Here is a 21,724-nt window from a genome sequence, read left to right as displayed (position 1 = left end):
CTTTATTTCGGAGATCAACCGTGATGACGTCAAAAGATAAGACGAATCCCTATTTTCTCATTTCACTCTTTTGCGATAGCTTCACTCGTACTCTTCACATAATCAAATTTTTTTATCCATATTACTCAATGATGATAAAACTCTAATTTTTTTCAACTCGTATTCGTCAAGAAAACATACTTATTGTTAGCTGTGACGACCTCGATCAAATTTCGGGACGAAATTTCTTTAACGGGTAGGTACTGTGATGACCCGGAAATTTTCGACCAAATTTAAATTCAATCTTTATATGATTTCGACAAGATAAGCAAAGTCTGTAATGACAAGTCTCAAAAATTTTAGAACTATATTCATGCAATCAATTATCCTTCGACTGTGCTCAATGATTCACGAACATTTATGTGTATATAGATATGTATATATAATATATTTTTATATTAATTGAAAACATCAACAAAGTATTAGATATATAATACTTTACATGAACGTATTTGTTTCAATATATGTTTAGTATTTTTATCGACGGAATTAAAAGTTAATATCAAATGACTGAATTATCAGAAACATTGTGATTTGATTATGGGTCTTTGTTGTGAGGTCTACTGTGATCTAAGAAACATGTTCTTTTTAACAATATTCAGAAAATGGTAAAGTGGTTTACAAGTTAGAACAAAGTGTCAAATAACGGGAACTAGACAAGGGTTAGTGGAGTTTCATATTCGATTTCCTATATATGTGTTAACTATTTAGCTTTCATATTATTTAATGTGAAAGTGAAAGTTTGGGAATGTTGATAACTTAGAAAATGGATAGTGGCAGGTTAAGTATATCGACGTTTATTTTAAAATGATTTCATATATTTAATTAACCATTGGACTTTTTCATATGCTTCACCAACCTACGGTAATTTAAAAACTTGAAACCTGTTATGAGTTATATATGATTTTACTTTCTTAAACGAAAACCTTTTTCGATATAATAGACTTTTATTATTAAAAACGTTTTATGATATAACAACTTCTACTATTATAATCTTTTTAATAAAATGATTTTGAATATAATATAATTTGATTATTAAAATGTTTATATTTAATACACGTTTGTGCATAAATGAGTTATATCAATTTTAAGCTTTAAAATGCAAACGTTACGAAATAATACTTTCTATTGTTTAAACGATTTCAAAATATATATAATAAGCTTTGAATATAATTAGTTTTGAAAAACTGAATGTAATTAAATGAAGATTTCAACTATATATATATATATATATATATATATATATATATATATATACATATACATATATATATATATATATATATACATATATAGATATATATATATCATGTTTTAAAGACATACAAAAATTATATATTTCCAAACATTAGTACATATATACTTTACAATAAAATATATTATTTGGAAATATTAACTTATATGTAAAACGTTTTTTTATATTTCTTGTATTAAATATTTAAAAATAGTACTATTAAATATATTTTAGTAAATAACGAGACAATGAATTATAGAAGCAAATGACCAAAACACTCAAATATAAAAGATATACTTTGGGTAATATAGTTTATCGATGATTAAGTCTAATAATTGATAAAGGTACACGTCGCGTAACGTAAAGTGCAAGTTTTATAAGCGTACGAAAGAACGTTAGAAAAACCGGAAACGGGACATAAGTCAAACACCAACGTACAAGTCACCAGAACTATAATTACAAGTTAACTATTCATGAAAATATAATATAATATTAAATTAATTATATAAATTAAATATATTATATAATTAAAAATGCGTGTCGGCAATATAAGTTAAACGATCATGAGCTGGTTAAGAGGGCCATGCGATCGCATGGGATGGCTAGCACAAAATTATCTATAAAGCTCGATTAAATCTGGTCATGAAACACACACATACATCTACTTCCTCTGCATTATTATTATTTATATTATTATTATTATTATTATTATTATTAATCATATTATTATTATTAGAAGTATTAGTATTAGTATTAGTATTATACATAAAATATTACGACGAGGATATAAGCGAGTAATTTCAAACGGGTTTTCGAGCGGGATAGAGCTAAGGAAATTATGGGTTATAGCTATGGAGGTTATGGGTAATGTTCGTGGGTATTGTTCATGAGGTCAATCTAGCGTTTATCATTTCCGTTACGTTTGCGTACATTCCTGCAATATTGAGTCACAATATTGATACGTGAGTGATTATCCCATTTTTAATTATTATTATTATTATTATTATTATTAGTATCGTTGTTATTGTTATTGTCATTATTATTGTTATCTAATTATTATTATTATTATTATTATTATTATTATTATTATTATTATTATTATTTTTATTATTATTATTATTATTATTATTATTATTATTATTATTATTATTATCATTATCGTTATTAATATAAGTATTATCATTAAAATTATTATTGTTATTATTATTAATATCGTTATTATCACTAAGATTATTATTAATATTATCATGGTTAGTACAAATATTATTATTATTATTATGATTATCATTATTAGTACGATTATGATTATGACTATATAATTATGATATGAAAGTGGACTAGAAGTTATTAAATAAGATGATTATGAAATAATAAGTATAAGTATCATGATCTAGTTAAAATATTGTTAAGATTATTATCTAGATAAAATATCATTTTTATTATTTTATCATGATCATTATCAAAAGTATCATTATTATTAAAATTATCACTTTTATTAAAATTATCATTTTTAATATAAATATCATTTTTATTATTATTATTATTATTATCATTAGTAAATATAATTATTGTTATTTAAATAATTATTATTATTATTAAAACTTTTGTTCATTATTATTATTGTTAATAATATTTTATTAAATAAATAATTGATACAAAGATATATTACTATACATAATACAATTATATTAATAATACATATCACTATATTTTTATCATTAAAATGATATTAAATAAATGTTATATAAATTATATTACTTAATATATAATAATATATTTTTATCATATATAAATCTTAACGTAAATTTTTATCATTAATACATTATAATGAATGATGAAATATTTTAATAAGTATTTACTATATAAATATTAACTACTTAAAATAGGTAGGATAAAAATAAATTATTTAATTATTAAAATAACATATAACTCATTAGATATAACAAGAATATTAATAATATTAATATATATACAAACTTGTTATATGTTTTAATATATATATACATATATATATATATATATATATATATATATATATATATATATATATATATATATATATATATATATATATATATATATATATATATATATATATATATATATATAATATAGGTTCGTGAATCCGAAGCCAACCCTGCACTTGTTCAATTCCGTCATATGCATTATTATTACGAAATACAGTATCGTGAGTTTCATTTGCTCCCTTTTTAAATGCTTTTGCAATATATATTTTTGGGCTGAGAATAAATGCACTGCTTTTATAAATGTTTGACGAAATAGATACAAGTACTCAAAACTACATTCTATAGTTGGATTATTATACCGTATATCACCCATTTTAGCTTGGTAGCCTAAGAATTGGTGTTTATTATAATTGCCACCAATTGACGTGAATCCTAAAGATAGATCTATTGGGCCCAACAAGCCCCATCCGGGTTACGGATGCTTTAGTACTTCGATTTATCATATCTGATGAGAGTTCCGGAATGATGTTGATATTCTAGATACATCTTGTTAATGTCGGTTACCAGGTGTGCACCATATGAATCATTTTATACACAGGTTATGTGTATCATGTTTTGTACATGGGTTACGTGTGCGGTTAAATATTTGAAATATTGTGGTCTATTAAAATTATGGAAATGATTGATTATGATAAACTATTGAACTCACCAACCTTTTGGTTGACACTTTTAAGCATGTTTATTCTCAGGTATGAAAGAAATCTTCTGCTGTGCATTTGCTCATTTTCAAGATATTACTTGGAGTCATTCATGGCATATTTTAAAAGACGTTGCATTCAAAACATTTGAGTTCAAAAAGATTGTTGATAGGTGAATGACAGATTAGTCAATTATATTTGGGAAACATGATAATTTCATTGGTATGCATATTTGTAAACTTTCGTTGTAATGAAAGTTTGTCTTTTAAAAAGAATGCAATGTTTGTAAAATGTATCATATAGAGGTCAGAACCTCCCAATGTAATCAACTAATGTGAATCGTTTATAATCGGTATGAACGGGTCCTTTCAATACCCGCAGTAATTGTGGTGGACACTTTCACAAATATTCTTTGCGCATTGTTCCGCAGAGTTTAAACACCGCACATAATTGCTTGTTCACTTCTGCGGTTCTGTTTGCTTTTGCGCTTGAGCTGCCTTTTGCACTTAAAATATACATATATATGCCTATATATATGATCAAGTCCCCCCCCCCCCCCCCCCAGTTTATTGTGTTATATTTACGTAGAAAATATAACATAATAAACTCTAAAAAAAATGTAGTTTAAAATGCTCTTCTCAATCTGTCCGCAAAATATTAATTATTTGGTAAGCATTTTTATGCAATAGTCAAGTGACCGTTAAACTGTGCAGCAAAACAACGGCTATATAGTTTCCTGAAGCATTTTACGCACTTGCTATTCGTTAAAGTGAACAGATGCAAAGTGAATTCGCCTATAAATACTAAAGAATCCTAGTTTTATCCAAATTCACATTGCCAACTCACTTAATCACATACTTTAAAAACTTTAATCATCTATTCTCTTATTTCTCCAACGTTTAACAATCTTCGCCGTTTATTCAATTAATTAATCATGAAGATCCAAGAACTTAGCCAAAAGGATAATCCCAAATCCTTTATTGCTTCATGGCTTAGAAGCCCCGAAGCGAAAGCTCAATCCTCCTCTGCCAGTAATGGCACAGAGGTACCTTCTACTGCAAAGTCGGGCAAAAAACGTAAGTATATCGGCCTTTCTGCATCTGAGCAAAGGCAAACCCGATCAAAAACAAAGAACCTTGTTGAGACCCCAATTGTTTTAGATTACTCTTCTGAAACAAAAACTCGTAAGTTTTTTCACCTTTTATACGCTTTTATTGAATTGGCAATTTATATTAGCCGATATGTGCATGGCATTCAATTTAATCATGCATATATATTTGCCTTTCTTCTTACAGCTGAGCACACCATTACTCCTCCAGAGTCTGGTGATCTGACCCTCGCTAAATATGAAGAGGCTTTTCGCACTCCTCCCAACCTAGTCAATTCAGTACGAATTGATGGCTTCCATGGGTATTTCTGTGCTTCCCGGCTGCTGCGGAGGAGCAATTTTAAAAGATGAAACTTGCAATTCCTGACGATCTGCGTCAGGAATTTGCCAAGCTTAATTCTGTTTCTGTACATAACTCATATGTGCAGAAGTTTTACATGGCTTTCAATTCTGCTGTCGAAATGATTGCTCGTCAAGAGCAGTTTTATAACTTCTTAAACAGCGAGAAGTTGAAGCTTGAAGAAGAGCGCAAGAAAACAACTCTTGCTCAAAAGCAATGCTCCACCCTTACCACAGACCTCAAGACTACGAACGAGGCTATGGAGGATCTTAAAAAGCAGTTGTCTGAAAAGACAACCGAAGAAAACAAACTAAAAGCGGCACTTGAAGCTGCCAATAAGACAATCGAAGAGCGCACTTCAGAGCGCGATGAAGAAAAGTTTTTTAGAGTTGCTGCTGAATTAGAATTTTCAAGACTGCGCCAACATCTACCTGTTTCTGCGCAAAAGGTGATGGACTCTCATGCTGTTTCTGAGAGGTTTGATGTTTATGTTGCTGCACTTCAGCAAAGTGAACGCGTTAAATTTCATGCTCGCCTTGGCAAAATTTGCGAGCTACCAGAACCACTGCCTGAAGATATAGCAAATATGCTCTGCAGCCACAAAGAGGCTGACGAGTAATATGAACTCACCAAGGCGGACATTACTGAGATTCCCATCCCCAAAGTTATTGCTATTAGCAAAAATAGGGATGCTACTGCTGAGGATATTATGAAAATTGACCTCAGCAAGAGTGATAAGCAAGCGCAGTAGTTTTCGCGTATTTAATTTGTAACAGACAACGCAGGTGTCTCTGCGTTTTTATTTAATATTAATGAATTTCTTTTTATCATAATCAATTGCAATTGTTTATTTTTATAGCGCTTAGTTTCAATTTATATTCGCAATCGCTAGACTTGTCCTTTGCATTTTCAATCATTTATTATTGTGCACATAATAAAGATCTACTTTAGCGAAACAATCTTTTACTTGTATAGTTTTTAATATACCTTGCGAATCTTCCAAGTTCGCCGAAACGATCCTTGGGATAAAATATGTGTTATAGCGAAGCATCCAAGTTGGTCAAATTCGCAACTTAGGAAAATTATATACATATAGGTTCCATCATTACGCTAACACTTTTCATAAAATATGCTCCAACATATAGCGGTCTTTTCCTTCGCTGTAATATCCGCGTGTTTTATAACATGACGCATGGATTTTAACCATTTTGCAGCTATAAGTTTCAAACCGTTGATTAAAATATCAATTAATTTCAAAGAAACAAACAGTTATCATTCATTCTGCAAAAAATTGCATATACATTTTATCAGTTATCCTTTCGCAATACAAAGTTACATTTCTGCGTATTGTTTACAACTTATGCGTAATATCTCTTTAACAGCATAGCATGCCATGCATTAGGTATAACTCTTCCATCGATGTCCGCAAGCTTATAAGAGCTTACCGTATTAATTGCTATTATTTGGTATGGACCTTCCCAATTGGGTCACAATTTACCAACATTTTCTGCGCGACTTGCTTCATTATTACGCAGTACCCATTCACCAACATCGAAGGTTAAAGCACGCACTTTTTTTTATAATATTTCGCAATTTATTATTTGTTATTCGCTTCCCGTATTGCAGCCATTAATCTGCATTCCTCCACAAAGTTTAAATTTTCGTACAAAGCATCATTATTTGCAGTTTCATCAAAATTGGCAACCCTATGTGTTGGCACAAAAATTTCTGCAGTAATCATTGCCTTCGAGCCATACACTAAAACTAAAGGGTGTTTCCCCAGTGCTTTTCTTAAATGTTGTGCGATGTGCCCACAACAGATGGGACAGTTCATCAACCCATCCAGTTCGCTTTTCGTTTAAGCGTTTTTAATGCCGCTAACAATATCGCGGTTAGTTACTTTGCATAAGCCATTGGTTTGTGGGTGAGCAACAGAAGTAAACTTCTGCATAATATTAAGTTCTTCACACCAACTTTTAAAGGGATCTTTTGCTATTTGCGCCCCGTTATCACTTACAATCTCACGAGGAACCCCAAATCGACAAACAATGTGCTCCCAAACAAAATTTCGCACTTACACCCCTGTAATTGTGCGCAATGCTTTTGCTTCTACCCACTTGGTAAAATAATTGATTACAACAATTAAGAACTTTACGTATCCTGCACCTGCAGGGAATGGCCCGACAATATCGATTGCCCATTTATAAAACGGCCATGGTGAATTAACTGGAATCATGTCGTGCCTTGACCTTCTATTCTGCGGCGCATGCCTTTGGCAACTTTTGCACCTTTTAACTGTTTTTGCAACATCACGATACAGAGTTGGCTAAAAGTAACCCAACCGCATAATTTTTGCCACAATGGTCTTATAGCCAGAATGCAATGCACAAGGACCGCTATGCACTTCTTCAATGATCGCTTCTGTCTCTGCGGGGCCAACACAGCGCATTAATGGCCCATAATAAGATTTGAGATATAAGATGCCACTTTCAATGGTGTACATAGGCGATCTTATACGCACCAATCTTGCTTCATCTTTATTCTCTGGCAGTATATTATTGCGCAGATTTTCAATAATTGGATTCATCCAATTTGGGCATTCCTCTTCTATTGCCGCAACAACTAGTCTGCCATCAATTGCTTTGCTGGAAAACTCTTCCACCCACACTTGCTTTTGAAAATGTGAAAAAGTTAAAGCTGCAAGCTTGCTTAATGTGTCTGCCTTTTTGTTTTGATTTCTTGAAATTTGTGAGCTCAAAATGCTCAAATTTTTCCGCCGTTTCTTTCAGCAACTTTAAATACTTTTTCATAGAGAGCTCATGTGCTTCAAAAGATCCATTGAACTGATTAGATACCAAATGCAAATCCACATATGCACGCAACTTAGTGATGTTTAGCTTAAGCGCAATGTTCAATCCCGCAATCAGCGCCTCATATTCAGCCTCGTTATTCGTGACGTTAAAATTGAATCGTAGCGCATATGTGTGTTTTTCACCGCTTGGGCTTGTTAGAATCAAACCCGCACCAGCACCTTCTGCGCACGATGCGCCATCAGTAAATAAATTCCATGTTTCACCCCGCACTGGTTGCAATTGCGTTTGTTCATGAATTAATTCCAATTCGCCAGTCATCTCTGCAAGATAATCTGCTAAAACCTGCCCCTTCACAGAAGTCCGTGGTAAGTAAGTAATTTCATAAGACCCTAGTTCAATTGCCCATTTAGCAAGTCTTCCAGATATTTCGGGCTTATTGAGAACATGCTTAACAGGAAAATCAGTTAGAACATCAATAGGATGTCCTTGAAAGTACCTCCGCAAACGTCTTGACGTTAGGATCAGTGCATAAATGAACTTTTTCATTGGCGCATAGTTAATTTCACTTCCTGTAAGTGCTTTACTTACAAAATAAATCGATTTCTGCGCTTTTTCACGCTCTGCAACCAATACTGAGCCGAAAGCTTCGTCTGCAACAGAGACATAAAGGTATAAAATTTTGCCCTTTATTGGCGCAGTTAATGTTGGTAATGTCGCTAATAATTGCTTCATTTCTTGAAACGCGCTTTCTGCTTCCGCAGTCCAGACAAAATGCTTCTGAGTTAGACATCCTTTAAGCGTCTTAAAAAATGGCAGTTGTCTTTCCGCATCCTTTGACAAAAATCTGGTCAAAGCCGCTAACTTTCCTGTTAAACTTTTCACTTCTTTTACTGTTTTTGGCGCAATCATATTTTCAATTGCGGAAACCTTTTTGGGATTAGCCTTAATGCCTTGTTCAGTGACGTAATATCCCAAAAAATTGCCCTCTTTTTCGCCAAAACTACATTTAGACGGATTTAATTTCATATTTATGCCGCACAGATTTTGAAATGTTTCTGCAATATCCTCTATCATTTCATCCTGATTTTTGCTCTTGATGACCAGGTCATCTACATATGCCTTAAGATTGCGCCCAATTTGATTTTCAAATGCGCTATCTATCAATCGCTGATATACTGTGCCAGCATTCTTAAGTCCAAATGGCATCTTGATATAGCAATATATACCTTTACTCGTATGAAACGCAGTTTTATCTTCATCTTCCTCTGCCATCGGTATTTGATGATATCCCTTATAAGCATCAAGAAAGCGCTTAAAAGATATTCATTCAGCGCTTCAACATTTAAGTCAATTTCTAGCAGCGGATGGTTATCTTTAGGGCATGCTTTATTGATATCTTTGAAATCAATGCACATCCGCCATGATCCATTGGGTTTTTTAACAAGCACTAGGTTCGCAGCCCACGTTTGATATTTCACCTCTCGCAAAATGCCTGCCTTTACAAGCTTAGCTACTTCTCCAGACAACTATTGCATACGATCTGGAGCCATACATCTTCGCTTTTGAATTATTGGTTTTAGCGCCGGATTTGCATTAAGTCTATGTTCCGCAATCCTTCGCGGAACACCAGTCATGTCTTGCTCACACCATGCAAAAACATCCATATTTGAAATTAACAATTGCACTAGCTTCTGCTTGACATTTGCATCTAGATTACTGCCAATTTTAATTGTCTGCTCCGGATAAGTGCGATTTATAATAGCCAGGTTTTCTTGCATATTGGCTGTCTCAATTACTGCGCCCTGCATATTAACATTTGCACAAATTGGCTGTATGATTGCAGAATTCATTGTTGCAACACCTTTAAACGTTGCAAATTTTATCATTCCATGTATAGTTGAAGGGATTATGCCAAATTTAGATAACGCAGATCGTCCCAGCAACATATTATAGCGCGAAGCATATCGCATAACATACAGATCTAGCCATGCTTGGCGCCTCAATTTCGCATCTGTTTCATCAACAAGCTCAATTTGAAGCGACAATTGCCCCACCGGCCATGCAGATTCCCCTGCTAAGCCTGATAGCGAAACTGCAGTAGGTATAAGCTCCGCTCTAATACTCTCTGGCAACTTGCGAAAGCATTGCTCATATATGACATCTACACTGCTTCCTGTATCTACATGTACTCTCATAATTGTGATTCCAGTGTTTGCAATTTTGCAAGATATAACTATTGGCTAATCAACCATGCCATAAGTTTGCATTGTCGGGAACGTTATTGGCGCGAGCTGCCATTTTTCAAGTGCTTCCGTGGCTTTTCGCTTATACACTTTCGCTTGCTTATTGCTTGCACATACTAACTTTTCTTTGCACATTTGCAACTCTTCCAGCTGATTTCGCTTTATTTTTGCCAAATTACTGGCTTCAAAATCATTTTTAAATTTATCATTTCGCCGCATTTGAAGTCTTAACCGCTTTGCAGCTCTCTTAGCAATTGTCTTGTTATTTAACTTTTTCATCTTTTTCTTAAGTCAAATTATCAAATATTGCAGACGAATTGTCCTGCAAATCATGAAACATGAACATGAACACAATTGAATTCGTAATTACATCATTCAATTACACAGAACAGATTTATCAAATTCAATTTTTAATTCATGTCTCACGGATGGCGCCAATTGATCAATCCTAAATTAGAGGCTAAGATCTAATTTAGGAGCTGAGTGCAATAAGGGGTGGATGATGGTGTTGATAATGTTTTTGGGACCTTATGATCGTCTTTCACTTAGATTCAAGTGATCAATCACCATGTCCCGGTCTTGATCGAATTACCTTGGCTTGATTATGATTAAGGCTTGGGCGTATTCACAAGCGAACCATAAAAAACCTTGGCAATTGCACAGAATCAACAACCTAAAATGAGAGGTCAAGCTCCCTATTTATAGGCTTCGAATTTCCGCGGAGCTAACAACCGCGCAGTACCGACATACCCGCAGTAATTGTGCCGGACACTTTCGCAAATATTCTTTGCGCATTGTTCCGCAGAGTTTAAACACCGCACATAATTGCTTGTTCACTTCTGCGGTTCTGTTTGCTTTTGCGCTTGAGCTGCCTTTTGCACTTAAAATATACATATATATATATATATATACATATATATATATATACATATATATATATATACATATATATATATATATATATATATATATATATATATATATATATATATAGGGGCAGGATCAATGGGGAAGTAACCAATCGGGGGGAAGCGGGGGGAAGCAAATTTATTTTTTTTTGTTTTTTAAAAAAACTTTGTTCACGAACATTATAGATTGGATGAAAATAAGAACATTTAGAAAAGACACTTCGTGATGAATGTTATTATTTTGGCCAAAAAACGATCGACAAAAATAACATTCAAGATAATATTGTTCGTGAAGAATGTTAACGTTTTTTTTCATGTTTTGTGAAGTAAAATTTAGCCCGATTTAGAGTTTAGGGTTTAGGGTTTAGGGTTTAGGGTTTGGTGTTTTGGGTTTATTCCATAAACACCAAACCATAAACCCTAAACCCTAAACTCTAAACCCTAAACCCTAAACTCTAAACCGTTCGTGTTAAAAACTCGATCTAAATCCTAAATCTAAACCCTAAATCTAAACCCTAAACCCTAAATTTCTAAACCCTAATATCTAAACCCTATAAACCCTAATATCTAAACCCTAATATCTAAACCCTAATGTCTAAAACCTCAACATACGCTCGAAAAACACGAAAATTGTTATATATGACTTCTTCGAGCGTATCCCGCCAAAATAATAACATTCATCACGAAGTGTCTTTTCTAAATGTTCTTATTTTCATCCAATCTATAATGTTCGTGAACAAAGTTTTTTCAAAAAACGAAAAAAATAAAAAAAATTTGATTCCCCCCGCTTTCCCCCGATTGGTTACTTCCCTCTTGATCCTACCAATATATATATATATATATATATATATATATATATATATATATATATATATATATATATATATATATATATATATATATATATATATGATCACAAACAACTATGGTGAACACCGCATATCATATTTAAAAGACAGAGTCCATGTAACATCGTACATCATTGTAAACTAACTCTCAAACATACTACTCCGTATTTTCAAAAATATCATATCTTTAAAATAAATAAAAAATAAAAAAAAAGACAAATTACAACGGGAGTCCCCGTAGTTTGTAAAGAGAGTACTACCGGGTCCAAAAGCTTCTTTTTTTACTTGAGGAATCCATGTAGCATACCACAGTTTCATGGTAAGTACGTTTCGACAAACCACATGGACTCCCAGCATAATTTTGTCAAAATAAAATTATAATATCATAATTCTCCTTATGGCTATCTTATCCAACCACATATTTCTTAATCTAAATGGGTCCACATTATCTTAATTTGAAAATTCAGAATCATCATTTTTGTGGACATGTTTCACAAAGCAAAATATAATTGTTATAAATTTGACACTGATGGTGATTTATATTGCAATGAACTTGTAAGCAATGACAAAAGTAGACTATGATCTTTAATCCAACAGTAATTAACTAAAATTAGACACATCTAACAAATTGGTCTATTTAGACAGTTAACTAAAGGACTTTTGGGCAGGCATAATGCGCCATAAATACATATCGATGATATTATCACGTGACAAACAAATTTCACAAAGTTAAGTTATCTTCACGAAATAAAATGACAATCATACCGCTCACTTTTCTAGCAAAACTTTATGAATTTCGGTAATTATATGAACGTGTTAATGCTAAAAAATGCACGTCTGACAAATAACAATATAAAATCCTGGGGCAGATAACACTTTTCGGGCTTTTTAGGTTCTCTTACTGATGATTCCCTTCTGCATTTGTCGGTGACGTCTTTGAAGGTGGTGGCTCTGAGCATGCCCTCAGAACAGCTTCATTCTACAAAAAGGAACCAAGTTTTTATTATTTTAAATACCTAATGAAGTTAGATTACAAGGAACAATGTATAGAGAAGCAATGTAATACAATGGGTGAACAAATATGCATTTTCCTCGATATATCAGTAAGTAGTACATACCTAAAATCAACCAACAGTCTAAACAAACACAAGCACTTCAAAATTGAATGAAAAAAAATGTTCGAAGATAGAACATTGCAAATGGTAGAGAATGCCTACGTATTACCAAAATGTGAACTAACTTCTATTTAATACAGTTTTGAAATTCAAAACCGACTAATGCCTGACCGAGTTATAATGGTGTTGAAATTAGGTTACATATTCCAAATGGGACTTATCTCTAGAAAGGAAAAATCGACTCATCAGAAATCGAAAAAGTGAAGGGTAGCAGCATGAGGGAAGACGGGGTTAACATATAGGTTTCATCAATTGTTTCCAATAGTTCTTTTTACTCAATGTTAGATTTGTTATAGTTTTAGATTAATTTAATTTAAATAGTGATTATTTTTTAATTGATGAGGGGTGATTAGTGTGAATTAGTGAATATATAAGAAGACTTCTTTTAGAAAGTTGAATGTGTATTATTGAGATTGTTTGTGTGTTGTGTACATTGGATTTGAAATACATGTTGACCTATTTATAGGCTTCAGATGTTGGTGATCAACTCCCTCTAGTAAGTTCTACATATTCTCCTATCTTCTAGTTAATACTTCTAAAATATCTAATATTTACTAGCTAATTCTAGTTTCTTCTAATTAATTAATCTACTAACTATATTTAATTAATTCTAGAATAAACTAGAAAAACATTACTATTTTAACACTCCTCCTTAATGTTTTTCGGTGTTACTCCGAGCATGTTACGTAGGAACTCGAACTTTGATCTTGGGAGTGCTTTGGTGAATATGTCTGCAATTTGCTCTTCAGTCTTGCAGTATTTTAATTCGATATCTTTCTTCGCAGAGACTTCTCGTAGAAAGTGATATTTGATGTCAATATGTTTTGTTCTGCCATGGAACACAGGATTCTTTGCCATCGCGATTGCAGACTTATTGTCGCAGAATATTTTTGTAGCTTCATCTTGTTTCTCGCCCATATCTTCTAGTATTCTTCTTAGCCATATAGCTTGATTAGCTGAGTTTGCGGCTGCGACGTACTCGGCTTCGGCTGACGATTGTGCCACCGTTTCTTGTTTCTTTGATGTCCATGAGAATACACCAGATCCAAGTGTGAATGTGTATCCTGAAGTACTTCTCATGTCATCTACCGATCCGGCCCAATCACTATCAGTGTATCCATGAAGCTTCGAGTCTATAGTGGGATTGTACCATATTCCATAATCCATGGTACCTTGCAAGTATCTTAAAATTCTTTTAGAAGCTCCGTAATGTATTTGAGTAGGGTTTTTCATGTACCTGGATAATAGACTCGTTGCGTACATAATATCTGGCCTTGTTGCTGTCAGATAAAGTAGACTTCCGATGAGACTTCTGAATCTTGAAGCGTCTGCTTTCTCCGATCCATCTTCTTGTCTCATCTTCTCATTGGCAACTAGTGGCGTGGCTACGGTTTTGCAACCGTATAGTTTAAACTTTTTCAGGAGATTTTCCGTATATTTCTTTTGGCATATGAAGATGCCTTCATTTTCTTGACTTATTTCGATGCCAAGAAAATAGCTCATCAATCCAAGGTCGCTCATCTCGAACGTTTTCATCATGTCTTCTTTAAACTCTTGTATCATTCTCTCATTGTTTCCAGTATATATTAGATCATCGACATACAAGGAAATAATGAGAGTGTCAGAGTTACCTTGGGTTTTGATGTAGAGTGTAGGCTCACTTTGACTCCTCCTGAATCCCGAACTTGTGAAGTAGCTATCAATGCGGCTATACCAAGCACGTGGTGCTTGTTTAAGTCCATATAGAGCTTTCTTTAGCTTCAGGACTTGGTCTTCTTTTCCTTTCTGAATGAACCCTTGTGGTTGCTCGACGTATATTTCTTCTTCGAGAAATCCATTTAGAAAGGCTGATTTTACATCTAGTTGGTGAATCTTCCACCTTCGTTGAGCTGCTAATGCCACAAGTGCTCTTATAGTGTCTAGTCGAGCTACTGGTGCAAAAGTTTCGTTGTAGTCGACTCCTTGTTGTTGTGAGTAGCCTTTAGCTACTAGCCTTGCTTTGTGTTTTTGTATAGAACCGTCAGGGTTGAGCTTTGTTTTGTAAACCCATTTAACTCCAATGATTTCTTTATCTTCGGGATGGTCAACTAACTCCCATGTGTTGTTTTTCTCGATCATTCTGATTTCTTCGTTCATAGCAGCCACCCACTTTTCATCTTTAGCTGCAACTTCATAGCTTTCAGGTTCTATAGTTGTGAAGTTACATGCCTCGTATACCTCTGCTAACGCTTTGACTCTTCCAGGTGTGGACTCTGGGCTTGACTCGTCTTGCGCCAAAGGTAATCTTGTCGACGGAGAAGTTGGTGTAGTAGGACTTGTTTCTCCGGTACTTTCTTGTTGTTGAGAATGCTCCATTTGTAGTGGTTGTTGGGCTGGAGTTTCCATAGATATCCTTGGCAGATATGTTTGTTTTTGAACTTTGTCTTTCTCCCAATTCCAAGAAGCGTCTTCATCAAACTCCACGTCTCGGCTGATCACGATGTTATTAGTCTTCAGGTTATAGACTCGGTAGCCTTTAGACTGTGTGCTGTAGCCCAAGAATATTCCCTTCTCTGATTTTTCTTGGAGCTTGTGACGTTTCTCCTTTGGAATGTGGATGTAGCAAATACACCCAAATACTCTTAGATGTTTTGCTGATGGTTTCCTTCCACTCCATGCCTCAATTGGAGTCTTGTTTTGTATGGCTTTCGTTGGACATCGATTTAATATATATACAGCCGTGTATACAGCTTCAGCCCAGAAACTGTTTGGAAGGCCTTTTTCATGTATCATTGTTTTGGCCATTTCCATTACAGTTCTGTTTTTGCGTTCAGAGACGCCATTTTGTTCAGGGGCATAACCAACAGTAAGTTGGCGTTTAACTCCTTCGTCTTCACAGAATTTGTTAAACTGTGTAGAGGTGTATTCTTTTCCTCTATCACTCCTTAGCGTTTTTATATAATGGCCACTGCTTTTTTCTACGAAGTTCTTAAACTTCTTGAATATCGTAAATACTTCCGATTTTTCACGCATGAAATACACCCACGTCATTCTAGAATAATCATCGATGAAGAGAATAAAGTACCTGTTTTGATTAAGAGACGGGGTCCTCATTGGTCCACAAACGTCAGTGTGCCCCAGCTCCAGTATACCTTTCGCTCTCCAAGCTTTATCACGAGGGAAAGGTTTTCGATGTTGCTTGCCCATCATACAGCTTTCACACGTGTCAGTGATCTCTTCTATGTTAGGCAAGTCTCTCATCATATTCTTCTGTTGGAGGATTTTTAGTGCGTGAAAGTTAAAGTGGCCAAATCTTCGATGCCATAGCCATGATTCTTCAACTTGAACTTTCATGGCTGTGTCTTGGATATACTGCCAACGAAGCGGAAAGTTGCGGTTCTCCATTGGCACTTCGGCTATTAATTTATAGTTATTTTTCTTGTCACGAATAACGCATGATTTGTCTTCGAAGAGTAAAGAGTATCCGTGCTCCATCATTTGTCCAACACTTAGCAAGTTACTTGCAAGGCTTGGTACTAAAAGAACGTCATTAACAGATCGAGTGATGTTATTAGTTTGAACAGTTATCGTACCTTTGCCTTTAGTGTCAACAAGCGCTCCATTCCCTAGTTTGACGCGGGACTTTACGGAGGTGTTGATACTATCAAATAACTTTTCATCTCCTGTCATGTGGTTGCTGCACCCACTGTCGATCAACCAAGTATCATCCCTTTGTTTATTTGCGACATGACAGGCATAGAATAGCTGATTTTTGTTCTCCGGAATATCTTCACTTTCTTTCGTGAAGTTAGCTCGATGATTTTGTTTTAATCGGCAATCTTTTTCTATATGCCCAAATCTTTTGCAATTATTGCATTGTGGCTTCCCTTTGTGGAAACAATCTTTCTCCAAGTGGTTTGTCTTTTCGCAGATACCACATGGAGGATAGTTTTTTCTTCTCTGATCAAACCCGGTTCTGGATTTTTCTCCTCCTCTCGACTTTTCTTCGAGATTTCTTTTCCCCTCATTATTAGATTTCTGAGACCTTATTTTGAGTTTAGACTGAAAGGCACTTTCAAGTGAGTTTTCACTACGCCGACTCAGTCTAGCCTCATATGCTTCAAGAGAGCCAATTAATTCTGGTACCGACAGAGTCTCGATGTCTTTTGACTCTTCGATAGCAGTAATGACATGATCATATTTTTCTGTCATACTGATAAGTATTTTTTCTACGATCCTCTTATCAGTTATGTTATCTCCATAGGCTCTCATTTGATTTACTATTTCTTTAATTCTAGAATAGTAATCTTTTACGGTCTCGGTTTCTTTCATATTTAAATTTTCAAAATCTCGTCTTAAAGTAAGTAGTTTGACGGATCTCACCTTGGCATTTCCTTGAAATTCTTCTTGAAGAATCTTCCACGCCTCTTTCGCTGTCGTAGCTCCCATGATTCGTGGAAAGATGGACGGTGTCAAGGCTTGTTGAATGTAGCCTAGAGCAGCAGCATTTCTGACTACATTTTTGTTGTATTTTTCTTGTTCTTCCGCGGACAGAGTTCCGACGTCTTTCGGAGTTGTAAACCCGACTTCGACAATATCCCACAAGCTTTGTGCTTGAAAATATGTCTTCATTCGGATACTCCAAAAATCGTAGTTATCACCATCAAAAATGGGGACTGGAATATTGTACGCACCGACGGTAGTCATGGTGTATTCGAACGAACGCCCAAAATGGCTCTTGATACCACTTGTTAGATTTGTTATAGTTTTAGATTAATTTAATTTAAATAGTGATTATTTTTTAATTGATGAGGGGTGATTAGTGTGAATTAGTGAATATATAAGAAGACTTCTTTTAGAAAGTTGAATGTGTATTATTGAGATTGTTTGTGTGTTGTGTACATTGGATTTGAAATACATGTTGGCCTATTTATAGGCTTCAAATGTTGGTGATCAACTCCCTCTAGTAAGTTCTACATATTCTCCTATCTTCTAGTTAATACTTCTAAAATATCTAATATTTACTAGCTAATTCTAGTTTCTTCTAATTAATTAATCTACTAACTATATTTAATTAATTCTAGAATAAACTAGAAAAACATTACTATTTTAACACTCAATTATTATCATAAAGAACGCAGAAGACAAAGAGCATGCCAGTGGCATCTCTAATTTCATTTCAGAAGTATCAATTTCCTTAAGGCTGCGAACAAGGAATTATAGAAAATACTAAATCAGACAGAAACATCATAAGACAATCAAACAGAAACATAAGACAATAGTGAAGAAGCACGATTCGGGTGGACTTGTTTGGAAGAGAAATAAGCCATTGAGGGTTTGATTAATTTGTTACATTTCATCTTCTCACTTACTGATATTGATTGATTGTCCATGGGTTTTGATTTATCATTGCTCGGACTCGCTTGACATAACAGGTGTTAGGCCACGTTTGATTTTGACTTAATGGGCTTTAATAGGATGGAACTTAATATAGAGAGTCATCAAGGAAATGCTTGTCTTTTACTTACTCGTATTAAATATGACCCAACAACAACAAAACCCAATACCACATGTGTGGTGTATGGGGAGGTGAGATGTAGACAATCCTTCCCCTATCCGAGAATAAAGACAAGTCATTTCTCCACCCAGAGTGAAAACACTCTCAAAAGTAGAGAAAGTCATCCCTCTCTCTATTCGACGGATAGAGAGATTGCTTCCGAGTGGACCTCCGACCAATAAGTAGGAAAAAATTTGAAAAAAAATAAAATAAAATTGAGACGCCATGAAAATGGTAAAATCAAATTTCCATGGGTTTTAAATATGACGCGTTTAATGAATTGAATTCAAATAAATGTGAATTTACATTTAGGTAATATTATTATAAAATTTATTAGTAATTGCTCTTTTAACTACCCTAAATGGCCACATAGAGAGTTAATTTGATAATTACAATCATTCAGACAGTTATTCAGTACATAAAATAAACAATAATTATTTATCAATTATTTATTCCTCACAGACATCTTATATTTATTCAGACAACTGAACTTGATAAGAAAATAAAAAAAGAAACGGGTATTACAAAGCATATTTTCAGTTATCCATAATACAAATTTAAGAGGAATAAATAAGCACATGTAATCTTATTTTGACCCGTAACTATTTCTTCGTGTTTCTTTCTTTCGTTGCATCACGTACAGAAACACTCAAAGTTAAGGGCACATTTTCTACACATTCAACTATCAATAAGACCTAACCTTTATCCGTCATATCAGAAAACTTTCCAAACAATATCAACTATTAATATTAAACTGAGTAAGTTAATCACACCACATGGTATAGACACAGAGAAAGGTTAAAAAATACATAACCTCAAGTATCATCTACAAAAAAGTAACAATCTTGCTAACTACTCTAAATCACCTATGCATGTCTACATGAGTTGAGCTACTCGTATGTCTTGCAAATTCTGATATCATGATAGTAACACTTGGCCGCTCACTAAAAGGCTTTTAACAAGCATTGGTTGTTGGCTTGCAGCACTATATAAAATATAACAAGGTTGCAAGAATCGCTACACAAGGAGTACTCGTTCGGGACTTTTTAGGAGTATCAACATTAACAACTCGGTGAGTACTAGAGGAGTAATTAGATGTTGACCAAGTTTTGACCGATTTTCAAAGTTATCCTGAGTTTTGGCCGAGTAATTAGGAGTAATCCCCATTGACAGAGGGTTGACAAAGTTTTAACCGAGTACTCGGCCTGAACTTTTGAACCAAGTATTGAGAGAGTTTATTCGGAGTTGTGCAACCCTGACATATAGCAGAAAAGGTCTCTTCTGGCTTGTAATGTACTGTCAAGGCTTAACCAACAACTCTCCAATCAATGCAAAGAGCCCGATTTTAACAAGTTGCCTCAGGCTAACTTGCAACTTATTTCACATTGTCATTGAAAAACAAGTTCCGATAATTTGTTGGTCCCATACCCCCAATATGCTGTCATCAACAAGGGGTTTTAGGGTTTAGTCATGATAGGTTTAGGCTTCTAGGCATGATAAGCAACAATGGGTTTTAGGGTTTAGAGCATACGTAACAAAGAAAAAATTATGGAACTAGTCAACTAAATAAAAAAAAAAAAAATTTGTCAACAGACACTCTGGGAGAGATGATAAAATAAAAAAACCCTGGATAATTAATCACATCAGTAAACGAGAAGACCAGAAGTAACAAATTAATCAAGCCCTAAATGGCTAACTATTGGAGTAGAGAATGAAAAAAAAAAAAAAAAAAAAAAAAAAAAAAAAAAACCACCACCTAATAAGCCGAAATGAATGTATTTAATTAAAAAATGTAGTTGATTTCAAAGATCAGTTGTGATATAATACACTAATAATCGACGGAAGAAATAGTAATTATTATAATAAATATAAACCCTCAAAATAAAAAATAAAAGAAAATGAGAATGAGGATAAACCTGCCAAACACGAAGAATACGCTTCTTGGCGTTGGCTTTACGAGTGGTGGTGAGCTTAATTCTCTTCCAAACGAGTCCACCTGAATCGTGCTTCTTTACTATTTCCATCACTCGCGTCCCCCAAAACGCCATTTTCTTCTATTCTATTTCACTGTTTTATTTTTTTTTTCTCTTTTATGTTTGTTTTTGTGGGTTTTTTTTTTCCCGCCAAAATTGGAACCAATATATTACTAAAAACCTTCATCAAAACGATGAAGGCTACAAGTACAATACAAAATCGAACTTTCGGCTTGTACATAATGATTTCGAATTAAGCCGAAAGACATAAAATACCGGGATTATTATCCCAAACATAATATAATATTGGTGATTATAACATAATTTAAAATACGTAGCCCATAAGAACACTTTGAGCTTGATTTGACGAACGATTGAGGCCCAACACTTGTAATTACCGTTGAAAATAAAGTCGTTTCGTGCTATCCGTATAGCCCAAATAGTCGCGGGACCGATTAATCTCCAAAATTTCTTGTCACCTATACCCATCCCGAAGTACCAATCGGTTAAAAACTCGAGAATGGACACCATTTAAAAAGGGCGGGCCATATATTAAAGGACCACGGACAATGAATGAGTAAATGCTCAACGGTTTCGGTCTCGGAATCACACCAAACATATAAGGGGGAATGAGAAGCCGGAAGAATATGTCTCCGAATGAGAATGTCTTTAACCGGGACACTACGATTGCAAGCGAGCCAATGAAAATTCAAGATTTTAGAGGGAATTTGATTATCCAAACAATATTTTTCAATCCAGATTTAACGAATTGTCCGCAATAACTAATAATATCATAGCCTCCGCCACATTGAAAGACCCCGTTGTCGAAGGTAACCATAACA

The 21,724-nt window shown here is 34.1% G+C and overlaps 2 protein-coding genes across 2 annotated transcripts; both read right to left on the bottom strand.

Moving 5' to 3' along the window:
• Nucleotides 1-9,725: 9,725 nt before the first annotated feature.
• Nucleotides 9,726-10,394, bottom strand: LOC139901252 (uncharacterized). Its single transcript, XM_071883978.1, has one exon. It carries the CDS (start codon nucleotides 10,392-10,394, stop codon nucleotides 9,726-9,728), a length of 669 nt encoding a protein of 222 aa, XP_071740079.1.
• Nucleotides 10,395-13,096: 2,702 nt separating this feature from the next.
• Nucleotides 13,097-21,001, bottom strand: LOC139901251 (uncharacterized). The gene is made up of 2 exons (XM_071883977.1): nucleotides 20,826-21,001; nucleotides 13,097-13,177 (listed from the first exon to the last, which is right to left on the bottom strand). Exons 1-2 carry the CDS (start codon nucleotides 20,955-20,957, stop codon nucleotides 13,097-13,099), a joined length of 213 nt encoding a protein of 70 aa, XP_071740078.1. The 5' UTR covers nucleotides 20,958-21,001.
• Between the last annotated feature and the right edge of the window lie 723 nt (nucleotides 21,002-21,724).

Source organism: Rutidosis leptorrhynchoides, chromosome 3 (assembly GCF_046630445.1).
Source record: "Rutidosis leptorrhynchoides isolate AG116_Rl617_1_P2 chromosome 3, CSIRO_AGI_Rlap_v1, whole genome shotgun sequence".
Lineage (NCBI taxonomy): Eukaryota > Viridiplantae > Streptophyta > Magnoliopsida > Asterales > Asteraceae > Rutidosis > Rutidosis leptorrhynchoides.
Note: the sequence above shows the minus strand (reverse complement) of the source record. Positions and strands in the feature narration are given on the sequence as shown.

What these genes read in the sequence shown, in the direction of transcription:
- LOC139901252 (XM_071883978.1), bottom strand. Translation starts at nt 10,394, where the DNA reads ATGAGAGTACATGTAGATACAGGAAGCAGTGTAGATGTCATATATGAG.
- LOC139901251 (XM_071883977.1), bottom strand. Translation starts at nt 20,957, where the DNA reads ATGGCGTTTTGGGGGACGCGAGTGATGGAAATAGTAAAGAAGCACGAT. An exon ending in GTATTCTTCGTGTTTGGCAG is followed by an intron (nt 13,178 to 20,825) that starts GTTTATCCTCAT and finishes TCCTTTTTGTAG; the next exon opens with AATGAAGCTGTTCTGAGGGC.